General features: G+C 41.5%; 1 protein-coding gene across 2 annotated transcripts in view; it reads left to right on the top strand.

Annotated features, from left to right (window-relative positions):
* Positions 1-15,851, top strand: part of med13a (mediator complex subunit 13a) — a 140,196-nt gene that overhangs the window by 43,846 nt on the left and 80,499 nt on the right. For both annotated transcript variants that reach the window (XR_015073247.1, XM_085964700.1), the window contains exons 5-6: positions 13,182-13,327; positions 14,914-15,111. Coding sequence is in view for 1 of the 2 variants with exons in the window: in XM_085964700.1 (XP_085820826.1) it covers positions 13,182-13,327; positions 14,914-15,111 (344 nt within the window). In the remaining variant the exon portion in view is untranslated. The remainder of the gene's footprint in view (positions 1-13,181; positions 13,328-14,913; positions 15,112-15,851) is intronic.

Raw genomic sequence — 15,851 nt, 5'->3', positions numbered from 1 at the left:
ATTGTGTAGGTGTTCCTACCTATGGAGTTGCATCTTGCTCCGGCATCTGTTGTAGCTAAGTCAAATCCATAACTAGCTGGTACATCAAAAGCACAAATAAAAAGGCAAATAATATGAATCTGAAATAAAGAAAATGCTGGCAATACACAGCAAGTCTGTCAGCATCAGGAAAGACATTTAAAGTTTTGGATGTATATAATCTTCCAGCACTTTCTGTTTATTTCTTGGACTCATTTAAAATCCCTTCATGCCTTTGAGAAACAAGTCTGAGACAAAGGTACTTAATGAATGGACGGCAAGCTCCGTAACATATACAGAAAGGCATCCCAATTGCCATTTAAAGTGTCTAACAATTGCTGACTATGCTCAGGCTATCCTGATTTGGATTATGTTGTTTATACACATTTGTTGTTTCTAGCACTTTGAGGTGCTTATTAATTTTTGTTTACCCAGCCACATGAGTAATCCTATTTAATATAAAGAAATAACCTATTTTTCCCATTATCTAGTTGCAGAAGCTATCTTGAGTGGTATTTTTTTTTCAAAGAAACTTTTGGAAAGGACCCACAAACTATGGACAAAAGTACTCCACAATTTTGTTACAGAACTGTTCAGTGACAATATCTGATCTTTCTCCAATCTAATTTTAATTAGGTACATAAATGAACACTATTTTAGATACCAATGTTCTCCTGGTTTTTTTTTTTGTGGCTGGAGCAGGGGTTTGAAATTGATTTTTAAATGTTGTTTAAATATCCATATTGAAACTCTAAAATCAGTCAGTGGACTATTGCTCTGTCTTTTTTTTCGTGGAAACCCCAAGTCGACACTTTTTGGAGAGGGTAACCTGAATTAGAACCATTTGTACTTGGCTTAAAATGGCCCCTGCTATAAAACTATATACAAAATTGCTTGTTGACCCTTTCATGGCACTGATAAAATAGCAAGACTATTTCCATAGTGAATAAATTACTGACAACTCATTTGTTTGGGTTAAGCTCTTAGAGAAGGTAGCTGATTTGGGTCACATTGCCTTTAAAAATGAATAAAAACACAATGCTGGAAACACTCAGGTCAGGCAGCATCTGTGGAGAGAGAAACGGAGTTAACGATTCAGGTCGATGACCTTTCATCAGAACCTGAAATGTTAACTCTGTCGCTCTCTACACAGATGCTGCCTGACCTGCTGAGTGTTTCCAGCATTTTCTGTTTTTATTTCAGATTTCCAGCATCTGCAGTATTTTGCTTTTTGCCTTTTAAAAAAAAAAAAAAAGTTGGATTGAAAAATGGGATTGAAGGTTGTACAGCTGTTAACACCACAGCTTGATTTTTGTTTTCCAATAGGGAAAGAAATGAGTATTCCCCTAATGTAGGAGAGCCGCAGGTGATGTTGGAGGGTACTCTGCGATAGAATAATTGTACATGGACTCTGAATGGAGTGGGTTCATAATAGGTGTGGCCTTTTTTTATTCTAAAATGTTCTTATGGTGGTCAGGATTTCTCATTGAATGTTCTATTTAAATTTCTTAATACTTTTCAGCTGTGTATTGTTTTACATAGGATTATATCAGATATACGGCACAGAAACAGGCCATTTGGCCCAACCGGTTCATGCCAGCGTTTATGCTCCACTCGAGCCTCCTCCAGTCTTTCCTCCTCCTAAATGTATCAGCATAACCTTCTATTCCCTTCTCCCTCATGCTTGTCTAGCCTCCCCTTAAATGCATCTATATTATTCACTTCAACCACTCCTTGGTAGTGAGTTCCACATTCTCACCACTCTCTAGGTAAAGAAGTTTATTCTGAATTCCCTATTGGATTTCTTGGTGATTATCTTATTGATGGCCTCTAGTTTTGCTCTTCCCCACAAGTGGAAACATTCTCTCTCTATCCACTCTATCAAAACCTTTCATAATTTTAAAGACCTCTATTAGGTCACCACTCTCTGCCTTTTTTCAAGAGAAGAGACCCAGCCTGTTCATCCTTTCCTGATATGTATACCCTTGCATTTCTGGTATCATCCTTGTAAATCTTCTCTGCACCCTCTCCAGTGCCTCTCTATCCTTTTTATATTCTGGTGACCAGAACTGTACAGAGTACTCCCAAGTGTGGTCTAACCAAGGTTCGATACAGGTTTAACATAACTTCCCTACTTTTCAATTCTATCCCTCTAGAAATAAATCCTAGTGCTTGGTTTGCTTTTTTTATGACCTTGCTATAACCCGTGTTTTGGGGATTTGTGTATTTGTACTCGGAGATCCCTTTGTTCCTCTACGCCACCTTGACTCGTGACCTCCCTATTCTCCCTACCAAAATGTAATACCTCGCATTTGTCTGTGTTGAAGTTCATTTGCCAATTATTTGCCCATTCTGCAAGTTTATTAATGTCCTCCTGTAATTTGTTACTGTCCTCCTCCGTATTGACTATCCCCTCAATTTGGTGTCATCTGCAAATTTAACAATTGTGTTTTTGATTCCAAAGTCTAAATTGTTAATTTTAAATTGTGAACAGTGGTCCCAGCACTGATCCTTGTGGAACACCACTACCCACCTTCTGCTACTGTGAATAGCTACCCCTACTCCTCTGCTTTCTGTCTTGAAGTCAGCTAGCTATCCATTCTGCTACTTGTCCCCTGACTCTGCACTCTCTGACCTTGTTCATCAGTCTTCTATGGGGTACCTTATCGAAGGCCTTTTGAAAATCTAGATAAATTACATCTACTGCATTAGCATTGTCTTCTCTCTCTCTCTTACTACTTCAGAAAAATTCATGAGGTTGGTCAAGCAAGACTTTCCTTTTTTGAAATCCATGCTGACTCTTCCTTTTTGATTTCTAGATCTTTTATTTTCTACTTTAGTAGGGATTCCATTATTTTTCCTACCACCGATGTTAAGCTGACTGGTCTATAATTCCCTGGACATGTTCTATCCCCCAATACAAAAGCAAAATACTGCGGATGCTGGCAATCTGAAATAAAAACAGAAAATGCTGGAAATACTCAGGTCAGGCAGCATCTGTGGAGAGAGAAACAGTTAACATTTCAGGTCAATGACCCTTCGTCAGAAGTAGAAAAATCTGGAGATCGAACAGGGTTTTTAAGCAAGGGCAGGGAAACGGGGGAGGGGAGGAAAGAACAAAAGGGAAGGTCTGTGATAAGATGGAAGGCAGGAGAGATTAAGAGATGGTGCAAGACAAAAGGAGATGGTAATGGGACAAGTTAAGAAACAAAAGATGGCTGTAGATGAAATGTAAATGGCACTGGCAGAAGGAGAGACAGCTGCCATGTGGGAGAGAGAAAAAGAAAGGGGGGGGAAAAAAAGGATGGGGGCAGAGGTTATGGTCTGAAATTGTTTAACTCTGTTAAGTGCAGAAGGCTGTAAAGTGCCTAATCGAAAGATGAGGTGCTGTTCCTCGAGCTTACGTTGAGCTTCATTGGAACAGTGCAAGAGGCCGAGGGCGGTGAGGTCTGAGTGGAGCGGCGAATTAAAGTGACAGGTGACCGGAAGCTCCGGGTCACCTGTATGGACAGAACGGAGGTGTTCTGCAAGTTGGTCACCCAATCTGCGTTTGGTCTCCCCAATGTAGAGGAGACCGCATCGTGAGCAGCGAATACAGTATGCTAAATTGCAAGAAGTACAAGTAAATCGCTGTTTCACCTGGAAGGAGTGTTGGGAAGGGTGGAGGTAAAAGGGCATGTGTTGCATCTCCTGCGCTTGCACGGGAAGGTGCCAGGGGAAGGGGTTATATCCCCCTTCTCGTTTTGGTCAATTTTAATTTAAAATGTTTTTTTTTAGACCTAATGGGGTTGTTGATTTAAACAGCTGCTATATTAGTGCATTTCTACCAAAGATTCAAGAATTGAAGAAACTGACTACAAACCTAAACCTAAAACTAAAAGTTTAGCTATAAAATATGATTTGCTGTAATAAAAGGTACTATATTTCCTAGTATGGAGCTGAAAAATAAGATTTTGTAACACTTCCAGTTGTGCTCTAATATACTTTCCTCAACAGCCAGTATAAAATGTATATATTACATATACACAAGTGATTTGGACTTGCTTGAACACCATCACTTTGGATGACATTGAAGCCTTTGAGCTTGACTCCTGTGGGTTATGTATACTCAGAACCCCGCTATCTGTTTCCCGTGTGTCCCTCGCTTAATTTGAGCTGACTGAGTGCTGCTGTGGCCTTGACCATTGAAAGTTTAATAGGTTGGCCTCATCAGTTGCTGTTTGTACAATATTTATGATCTGTAGGGGTGGTATAGTGCTACATAATATAGGATAGGTGCTTACTTTTGGAACTCCTAGTCTTGTCCAGATCTATTCCAATGAAGAGAGAGATGGAAAACCTCCAAGGTGCCAGTCTTGGCACAGCAGTAGTGCTCTTGCCTCTGACTTAGAAGGTTGTAGGTTCAAGCCCCACTCCAGGATTTGAGCATGTAATCTAAGCTGACGCTCTGCGAGTGGGAGGTGCTGTCTTTCGGATTAGAAGTGGAACCGCTCTGGCGCACGCAAAAGACCCAGTTTATATACAGATCCCTTGTAAATAGACCATTTAAAATTAAAACAATAAAGTACTTCTGCTGCTTAACCTAATAAAAGAAAACAATGGTACATGTACAGCTACTGGGCTGCAGTTACACTGGACCACGAGTTAGACCAGTCAGTACAATTTGCAGCCTGCAACACCTGTGTTAGACTGTCAGCTGTGAAGTGGTGGGTGAGACCTTCTGTGTGCATGTGAAAACAAACACATTTGCACTTGTTAGGCACCTTTCATGACCTTAGGGTGTTCTAAGCGGCTTGCCCGCATGCATAAGCAGAACCCTGCTCCGAGATGGTAGTGAATTTCCATGTTTAAAAGAAAATACACAACTCTGTTTCAGTTTAATAAGTGCCTTGGAAAATGACCAAAGCTTAAGTACTTTTTGCAGCTCAACACAGCATTGCATCACTGAAGTCTTGTCTGATTGGGACTGGAGAATGATCCTGTCATTTTTGCGTTGTTCCGAAATTTATTCACGGCAACAAAAAGTAGCAGTATAACTGCACCTCTTGCAGTTGGGTTAAAATGTAGCTTAGGCTGTAATCAGGGAGTAAGTCACCTACTTGCACTTTCACCGAGTACGGCAAGCAAGAGGCGTTGGGGGTGGGGAGGAAGAAAAAAATTAAGTTGACTGGAGAAAAATTCAAGCAATATGCACAATAAAAAAATCAGTGCTATTTTGTCATACTGTACTGCTATACTACCTCCCAAAAGCATTTACTAACCCTAATAAAAGCAGGACAATACATAATTCAGTGAAATCAATTTATTGGCATTATTCCAGCTTGTGCTGGTGAAACATATGTCAGCATGTTGTTCCACTAACAGTTGAGCAGCAACAAGAAACCGTATTTCTGTGGTCCACCATTTCCTAGTATGTGCCAGTAATTTGAAAACAGTCTGCAATGCAAAATGAGAAGTACATTGCATTCACTGAAAAGTGCCAATTCATCAAATTCCCTTGAGATGGTAATTGACAAATTGCTTTTATTAGCACAATGATTGAAAAACTGAATTTTCACCACAGCTTGCTCATACCTCCCTCTCCCACCACTTTTGAGACTTCTCTGAGGGGAAAAAAACAAATGCACTGTTGGCCTTGAAGAACTGCTGTGGCCTAAAGTGCTAATTTTATCTCCCGGCGGCCGCCTCTGGAACACGTTATTCCAGGGGGTATCATGTGCCCAAGCTACTCAAGTCTCCTGAGTTTATCCAGCACTTTAGCAGATCTAATTTCGAACTGTCTGCAATACAAGCTAAATGTCATCACTTATGACCACTGCTCCTCTCTCTTGTACAGTTACAAAAGGATTGTACAATCCACTTGAGCATGCAAATTGAATGATTACACTTTAATGCATAAAGGCCAGAGCTGTCAAGATTGCAAAAAAAATAAAATTTGGCTATTGACCAAGTTGGGACTGAAGCATAAGCACTTTAACCCCCAAAAATAGAGTGTTCAAATGCTTTATTGGGACTTTTAAGATTGCAGCAATTTTACCTAGAGCTAATAACTGGTGATCTTTTAATTTTGAGGTCAGGATTCTACTCCCTCCTCCTCCTCCTCCTCGGGGGGTAAAGGCGCAGGTGCAAGGATCAAGCATAGCCACATACTTCTGTAAACTAATAAATCTAGCTTCATTTATATTTGCCTATTTTAAGCCTGGTCATCATAAATGTATTAAAACATTTGGAACAGAAGTGAATTTCAGCTTGTCTGGGTTAAGATTCCTGCTATAAATAGTACGGCAATAATAAGCTACCACATCTTTCTTTCAGATAGCAACTCATGCTGGCATATAGTTCCATGGGCACCAGCAGCTCTCCAATACTGGCCAGTCCTCATGTGCGAGCCGAGACAATATCCCTCGGGTAGATCATTTTAGGTGCATCATCATTGAAGCTAAATCTTGCTCTCAATAGATACACTCGTGTCACTGAATATTGCGAACACTGGTTGATTTTCCTCCTTTCCCCTATCCAGGATTGAAAGTCAGTTCTAGTTATACTTGCCTCAACTGAGCTCAGTGAACTCAGACCAGGGATCAAACCCATGACCTTCCTGATCTTTTTGGCTCAGTATCACAGCAATCATTACATTTACTCACTGAGCCATCAGGGGAATTAGTGTATTTTCTGGTCGAGGCTCCAAAATAATGGGTTCTAAAATCGGAAAACTCACTCACTATTGGGCAGGGACTTGTGTTACTAGTTAATGAAAGTAAATTTGCATTTTCTGAGCAACTGTACTACTGATGGGCTCACAGTGGCTCAATGGGATACTGAAGCATATAGACTAGGAAAATCTCAGGTCTGTAGTTGGCCAGCTGCTCTCAGCCAATTCAATTTCAATTTTATTTGCCATATGTAACTAGTACAATGGAATGCTTACTCCCCGATCACTCCCACAATAAGCTGTGGGAGCTCACAGACACGTCGCTATTCTCCAGCGCCATGTTCAGAAGAGTCAATTCAATGGCATCCAATGACAGCGATGTCCCTCAGCTGCTCTGTCACCGCGGCCCCCTCCTCACTGTTGCCGGCTCCACGATGTGGTGGCCTGCTTCTCACGGTCCGGCCTCTGGCCACCATGCCTGGTTCTCCCTCCTCCCAGTCGGAATGCGAGCTTCCTGCCGAGGAGCTGCCAGCCGACGTGCTGTAGCGAGGCGTCGTAGCTGCTGCGCTGCCTCCGCCCAACTCGCCGAACACGTCGTCGAGATGTATAAGCTCCGGTCGTCGCGGCCTCCTCCTCCTCACTGTCGCCGGCTCCACAGTCCGCCGGCCTGGGGCCTGCTTCTCCCACTCACGCTCCGGCCTCTGGCCGCCATGCCCGGCTCTCCCCCCCCCCCCTCCCAGTCGGAATACGAGCTTCCCGCCGAGGAGCTGCCGGCCGACGTGCTGTAGCGGGTCGTCGTGGCTGCTGCTGCTGCTTGTTGCTGCTGCGCTGCCTCTGCCCGACTCGCCGAACACATCGCGGCGGGGAAGCGGGCCGTCCGAAGCAGGGAGAGCGCATACCTCCGGACCGCCTCGGTCGCCAGGGGTGCAGTCAAAGAACTGGGCTCTGTATTCACGGGCTGAGAAGAGGAAAATAAAAGCAAGTATTAACCCGATCCTAATACCTCTTCCTGCTGGAAAGTTAACATGAGTTAACAAGGTGAGCATGAGATCAAGCACAGCTATGAATCCTCATTTTAAAAAAAATCCATGATTGATTAGCCTGCTGAGGCTGAGCACCTACATATCCCTCCCCAAAATGAGTCACCTTCTTTGAGAGGATGAGGAAAAAATAAAAGTGGAAAAAACTATTGATTCATAAATTGGCCAAAATGTGTTAATTAAACAAAACCTCACAAAGCTAGTTAATATTTACACAACAGCAGAACATGGATTTCCGTGGGGGTGGGGGGGGGGGGCGGAATAAATCCCCACTTTAGCCCTCTTCAGAGGATTGGTGTTCCATTCCCAATTACAGATGCCAAATGGCAATGTCAATAATACAGTATATACAGAAAATGTTACTGGCTCTCAAATATGCTGTGTCCTCTAGTGCTGAAAACCTGGATGCCAGAACAGCTGCTGCTCTAGCCAAGCAATTGCAGTGCAGCTCAGCTATGATGTTGGCATCTATCTGACTATGTCCTGTACACAAAAAATAGGCCAAATCTAACCTGGACAATTATTGCCCCATCAGTAAAATCCCAATCATCAAAAGTGCCATCAAGCGATACTTATAAGTAACCCACTCAATTCGGGCTTTGCCAGAACTAAGATAAGAATAAGAAATGGGAGCAGGAGTAGGCCATTCGGCCCTTCGAGCCTGCCCCGCCATTCAATGAGATCATGGCTGATCTTCTGCCTCAACTCCATTCACCGGCCCTATCGCCATATCCCTTGGGCTCATGTTAGGAGTGTGATAGAATACTTGCCTGGATGCATCCAGCTGCAACAACACTCCACAAGCTTGACACCATTCAGGACTGACCAGTTTGCTTGATCTGTTTCCTCCTGCCATTGAGCTCACTACCCAACCCCTACAGGCCTGCACCCTCTATTGGGAATAGGGCTCGAGTTCTGCTTCAGAACCCGGGTTCTAGGGAGTTTCAGCCCTTGTTCATGCAATCTGTGCGAGAGGCATCAGGAGCGTTGTAGATATTCTATTCCTGTGCAACTACAATATCCAAATCACAAAATAATTCCAGATGAACAAGGCCTTTTGGCCCATCTTGATTCATCCATCCAGTAAGATTCTACAGAGTCTCCTCTTTCCCCCCATTTAAGTTTCTTAAATGATTTAACCTCCAGTACTCTTATCTGGCCTCCAGTATGCTTATCTGGAAGTCTTATTCCATGTGTCAATCTGTGTGGAGAAGAACCTCCTGATATCAGTCTTAAATTTACTTTGCTCATTTAAACCTGTGTACCATTGCCCTACTTTTGCAATTTAGTTTAAAGTAATATTCCAGATTTACCTTTTCCATTCTCTAACTACCTCATATACTTCTCAGGTACTTCCTTTCCAGACTGAAAATACCCAAATTTCTCCAGTCTTTTTTCAATTAACTCAAACCTTTTGACACGGGGTGAGCCTTGTGACTTTTCTGCACTGCCTTCAATCTTGAATTTCTCTTTTGTTTCTTTGCATCCAAAACTGGGCACAAGATGGGTTCTGATCAGAGCACGATAGTTGGATCATGAAAGAAAGAAGTTGTATTTACGTAGCACCTTTCGCATTCTATGAGCATCCCAAAGTACTTCACTGTTGACAATGACTGCACTTCAAAAGTAATTAATTATGTAGGTGACAGCTAAACAGAAATTAGATAAATGATCAGATGATCTATTTTGGTGGTGATGGTTGAGGGATAAATGTTGCCCGGTACGCCAGGAATACTCTGCTGCTCCTCTTTGAATAGTGCCATGGGATCTTTACATCCATCTGAGCAGGCAGGCTGGGTCTTGATTTAAGGTCTCGTCAGAAACACTTCCCCAATACTGCCCTCCTGTCGGACTAGATTATGTGTTAAAGTGCTGGAATGTGACTTGAAACCACACGATTTTGACTGAGGTGGGAGTGCTACCATTGGGGCAAGCTGACGCCACTATTCAGACTTGTACGCTACTGTTTTGGCTGCTACTGTTTTGGCTATATAGTTAAACATTCTGTTGGCTTTGATGATTTGCTGCTCTTTATTTATTGAACATATTCAGCATTGAGTCTATTATGACATCTAATATTCATCAGCTATTTCTACACCATTCATAGAGTACGTTTGTTGTCCATTTTTTCCTTCCTACATACATTCTTTACGCTGGTCTGCATTAAATTGCATCTGCCATTATTCGGCTCACATACATATTTTGTTCAACTCCTTTTGTAATTTCTGAGTTGCCTCCAGCGATTCTACTGCCCCTCCTGGTTTGGCATCATCTGCAAATTTTGACATTGAGTTTCTGAATCAAGTCATTGATATGAGCCCTACTCAGTAATTCAGCTCCCTTATAATCAGCAGAGAAAGAAAGACTTGCATTTATATAGCGTCTTTCACGACTTCAGGACGTCCCAAAACACTTTACAGCCAATGAAGTACTTTTGAAGTGTAGTCACTGTTGTAATGTAGGTTTGTCATTAACATGGCGTACTTCAGATGCCGCTGTTTTTACATGTTAAGATCTGTTACACTATTGAATTCAATAACTCCACTGAACCAGTATGCCTGGAAGCGATTAGCAACATGCATCGTTTAAACAAAAAATAGTGTAAAACTTTATTTGAAAATGTTTGTAGCCCTGGTCATTGATTTTGATTTGTTTGGAACAGTTGGAAGGGCTATTTTAGGAATCCCATTTTGTTTTGTTGAGGTTCCCTTTTTGTAACAAAATGAACGGCTTTTGCAGGCGTAGTTGGTTGTAGATGTGTGTGGGGGAGGATTTTAACTTGTATGTTTTCCCCCCCCCCCCCCAACAGCAACCATTGGCCTTTCTTGTCCTGGATGTGGTACACCACGTTGCTAGATGTGTAGCAATAACTGTCTGCATTGTTGCACACATAGGAAGCAGACACTACACCGTGACGACGTAACTGTACTTGACTGATTTCACACTGGTCAATACTTCCACTCACTTACAACTTGTCAATACTTCTGCTCATCCAGCAACATGGATCTATTTGACCCAGTTCAGTGAAAGGCCAGAGGGCTTGGGAGTTTTCAGTAAAATATAGTGGGCTAGAGAAGAAATTACTATCCTTTTGTCAAATTGAAGAATATTGCTCTGCGTGTGCATGAATTGGTCGTGTACACGAGCGGAGTAAATGTTTAGGTCTGGAACTTTGTTCGAAAAAGCTGTAAACAACAAATATTAAAGAAACTAGTAATAAGAACATAAAGCTTGGAGTGAGAAAAGGCCATGGCCCATCAACCCCACTCCAACCAGAGTCTCTGTGTGATTCTTCTATGAAATCTACTTTGACCAGTTTATGAAAACTAAGGATAAAACAGAAGAATATAAATGCTAGCATGAGTATTTACAACCCAAAAACCTGAAATGGAAACCTGCTTTTCTTTTTCCGACGCAGATTCACTTTTCGTGCGTTTCAAGCATTTCTGTTTTTCATTTATGGGGATAAATCGCATTCCAGCACAACTGTATGGAATGTATTAATGTGGAATACTCCGGAATGTATTAATGTGGAGTACTCCGGAATGTATTAATGTGGAGTACTCCGGCATGTATTAATGTGGAGTACTCCATGTGCATACTTCAAGTAGTTTTCTGCTACAATGTCAGCAAATTGCTGATTGTGTTACACTAAGGATTATTTTTTTTTATTTTTTTAAAAGTTGTCCTAAATCACCTTTTATATGAAATCTTTGTGCATTTTAATTTAGATTTTTCCATTTTCTATAAGCGTGCATTGCCAGATCAGTAGAATGTGCACGCTGTTCACTTTTTATGGATGGACTGATTATGTGTTCTGACAGCTTGTGTTCTTGGGTTGTGAGGGACTTAAAACTCATTGAACAGTAAGAGCCGCAAACCCTTCAGTGTAACATCTTTTAGTCTGTCTGATTTTTATCTGGGCTGGTGGCATAAAGCTGTGAACAAGTTCATTAAAAATGTGCAGTTTGGTGAATATGGTTCCAGCAAGTGATTGGAAAGCATTCATCTCCTGAATGCTATTTTAAATGTATTAATTTACTGTCTGGTATGTGGGGCAGGTGTTTGCATAGACCTTCCATCTCTTCTGCAAAACAGTAAAACAAACCATTACCTACCCATCCAGTTGTTTGCTGTTACATTTTGAGAAAGGGTCAAGTGCTGTGGTTAAATAAAGTATAATACAGTCTCTTTGTTCTATTAACCATCCCAATGCAAACTCAAAAAAAACCCCCAGTATTTTGAGTAATTTTGTTCAGATTCGATTACCGTGCTTCAATATGAGCTTTCTCTAATGGTAAAATTGTATTTTAAAATTTCAGTTATCCTGCCCTTTTTATTTTTAATTTATGAAAGACAGTTTGGATTGTTAAGCAGTTGGATTTTTGAAGACTTCGCTTGCAGCAATAAGCTGGTATTTGTCTTAAATACTTTTATTGGGATGTAGGAATTCCAGAATTGCTGCAATTGTCCGAACAGTAGTAGTAATCATAAATCTCTAACTCTCAATCCTTTAACAGAATTGAATGATCTACCAATGTTTTTCACTAATGGTGTCCTAAATAAAATATAAGTCTTGACAATGCAGTGAGCGCAAGATTGCTGGCTCTATTTCTTTATATTGTTTTGGCTCCAAGCCAGCAGCAGACCCATCAGTTATGAGGAACAGTTAATGAGGGCTACCTGCAAACTGCTTCCTTGTTGTATTTTACTGATTCTCTGCCATGTGCATTCAATTGCCATCTTGTTAAATACGTTTTAAAACAATAAATAATTGTATTTAGTTGTGTACTGTGTCTGGGGAGGCTGCAGATCATCTCGAGCATGCCAACCGAGCAGTAGCATTGGGGGTTTGAACCAACCTGACCATTTGTCTGTTATTATCGATTGCCACAGTCGCAACCAGTATTTTCCTTGAAGAGCATTCAAGTGCACCACACTGTGTCGATGAGTGGTGGCACATGGGTCAGCTTCTGTGATTTCCACCCCACCCTCCCATCCCAAATCAGCTTAAGACTTTAATTGTGCATATCTTTGTTGCCATGAGTGAGAGTAAAACAAGCCAGCTCAACAGTCCTATTTTAACAAGGCTCTTGCTTTTATTAGAAAGCAAGGAGAAGGAACAATGCTGAATCACGGAGCAAAATACTGTGGATGCTGGAAATCAGAAATAACAACGCATGGATGCTGTCTGACCGGCTGAGTGTTTCCAGCATTTTCTGTTAATGCTGAATCACAGCCTGGTCAACACCCGGCAGTAGCACAGGCTGTAAATACAGACCTAGAGCTGCAGGAGGGAGGTGGGCGGCAGTTAGTCACCTCATTGTATTATGAATCTGTCTAAACCGAGTGTGTGGAAATGTGAATATAGATGAGACTTGTTCCTGTTGATCTTATTCTGTATATTATTATAGCAGCCAAGTCCACCAGTTAAGGTATATAACCGTATTGCTTTTCTCTCCCTTCTCTAGTGAGCACTTGTCCTGTTCCTTCACGTTTTTCTTGCACGGGGATAGTAAGGTCTGTACCAGTGTTGAGATAAACCAGCACCAGCCAGTGTACCGTCTGAGTGAAGAGCATGTTACTGCTGCCCAGGGATCCTCCAGCCCCTTCCAAGGTAGGGAAAGGATGCTTTACTTCTGGCAAAATAAAACTGTCAAAAGGCTCTTTTGGCATATTGGGGGGGGGGGAAGAAGAAGAGAAGAGAGAAGTAATGCTTAGCTGGGACTGATTTTGCTAAATGTATTGGTAACTATTTCAACCCCCCAATGGCCTTGTAGATAAAGGCAGCGCCTGCTGTACTATTAAACCAGACAGGCAAGGAGATTGCAGCCTGTGCTAAGTTAGCTGATCTCATTTGGGGTGCTGCAAATGGCTTCCGTGCTTCTGCTGGGTATCCACTGATCTCTGCTGGAACGTGCAGGTCTCTATTGAGAACAGGATTCGCCTTGGCTGTGATGCCCTACACAGACAAGCAGTAAACAGCTTATTCTCTTGTCTATAAGTTGCCTGTGCAGAATGGCAGAATGAGGGGCTGGAAGGCTGCTGGGACCCATCGAGCAAGAGTCTGTACCTTCAGAGAGGAGTGGGAAATGTAAAGTTATAGTATGTAGTTTTTATGTTTTTGAATTGGTTTAGAAAATGGTGTTTTTTTTTTTAACCAGGTTGTTTAAGTGAATAGTAAGTTCACGGCGTAGAGGGAGGCCATTTGGCTTGTGTCTATGCTGGTCCTTCCCACAGTCCTGTATCATCACCTGCTTCAAATATTTAGCCTTTATTCCCCATAAAGATGCATTGGTCTATGTCAGAACGACTCCCTGTGGCAAGGCATTTCATGTTCTAACAACTCTACTTAAAGATATTTCTCCAAACCCACAATTTCTTTTGTGACTTTTAAATTGTTGATCCCTCATCACTGACTCTCAAACTAGCCTCCCAAACCAGAGAAATATAGTCTTTCCCTATTCACCAATCACAACCCATCATAATTTATAAAATTAAAACTTTTAATATATCTTTTTGATCTTCTCTGCTCCAATGGAAACCTATTGACTTCGCTTTCTATTCTTCCCCTCTTGCTGAGCACGTGGATGATGTGCATCTAGGCCTACACTAATGCAACTCTTCAGCCAGCTGCTAGGATGTGTGTGATAGTGGTGTGACAATTCTCAACTAATTTTTTTTGTTTTATTTTTCCACTGTTGCTGCATCCTCCTCCTCAGGAAGTGGAACATTTTTACCCTTTGGGCACCCACTGCTGGCATCAAGTGCTCCCAGGTTAGGTTTGGCATGCCAGATACAGAGTAAATCTCCCTATACTTTGACCCAGCAATGTGCCTTAATTAAACTTCAGAAAGCACCCTTTGTTGTACCACTTAATTTTTTTTCCATTACTCACATCATGCATCCTTGTGCTGCCTCTCTTTGACACTCAGTTCCTGCCAAAGTAGAGGGAAATTTTGTGCTGTGAGCCTACACTTGCTTGGACCTAGTTTTGAGATTGCCCAAATTCATTCCACATAGATTACTTTTATTCCATGGAGGATACTTGCAGCCGGTCGACTGAGGAGTGTTTAATCCCGTCAATCTGTGCTGAATTAGAACCGGGTCCTGGAGGTGACTGGATAACTTGCCAACTCAGTAACGTTCAGCCCCCAATTTATTCAGTCTTTGTCAACTTGTATTTTGGTTCTTTTCTTCCAGTGATCCTCAGCCCCTTTGGATTAAATGGTACCCTGACAGGTCAGTCATTCAAGCTATCTGATCCTCCCACTCTTAAACTGATAGAAGAATGGAAGCAATTCTATCCAATACAGACCAGCTCAAAGGAAACCACAGACGACAAACAGGAGGAGGTAGACTGGGATGATGACTCAATAGCAGCTGTAGAAGTCATTGTTGGTAAGTGGAAATGAAAAGGTTGAACCAATTTAGCAGGTTTGATGGAGCTTTCTGTACATTACATTGTTTTAGATTGAAATATCTACAAATAGCTGATAATATATAACAGCAAAAAGTCAAAACATTAAAATAAAATAAGCACAAAGCAAATGTCTTTTCTTTTGCCAATGAAAATGTTTCCAAGCCAAACAATAAATTGGTGAATCATTTTTTTAAATTAAAAAGCATGTCTTTAGTGGTTACATAACGTATTTCCCTGATCCATGCCAGTAGAATATTATTAGGAGAAATGTAAAGGTAACAATTCATGGGTAGAATCTGGGGTCTTCCATTTCATTGAGGAATTTCTCAGTCATTTTAATGAAATGTAGCAGCGAGAAAAATTCAATCTATAGCAGAGACTCTGAATACTGAGATTAACAGTGCATGGTGTGTTCTAGTGTTTCTGTTTCACTATTTTATACCACAGTGCTTTTGATTTATCTACATAGCAAGTTGTATGGGAAGTGTATGTTAGAAATTAATTGTCTGGGAAATAATCGATTCGTGTAGCACTGCTCTGCTTAAATGGTTTGAATTTTGGTGTCTGCTTCCCTTGTCATTAATGTACTCTATATGCCTTTGCCTGCTGAGACCACTGAAGATGAGGTGCTTTCTCTTCCTGTACCTTGTAGGTTGGCTGTATCAGCCCTTTTTGTTTGTTTTAGTACATGAGATTCAATAACTTTCACTATAGTGTG

The sequence above is a fragment of the Somniosus microcephalus genome, chromosome 22 (genome assembly GCF_052327205.1).
Source record: "Somniosus microcephalus isolate GS21.2 chromosome 22, FLI_Smic_1.0, whole genome shotgun sequence".
NCBI classification, from domain to species: Eukaryota; Metazoa; Chordata; class Chondrichthyes; order Squaliformes; family Somniosidae; genus Somniosus; species Somniosus microcephalus.
Note: the sequence above shows the minus strand (reverse complement) of the source record. Positions and strands in the feature narration are given on the sequence as shown.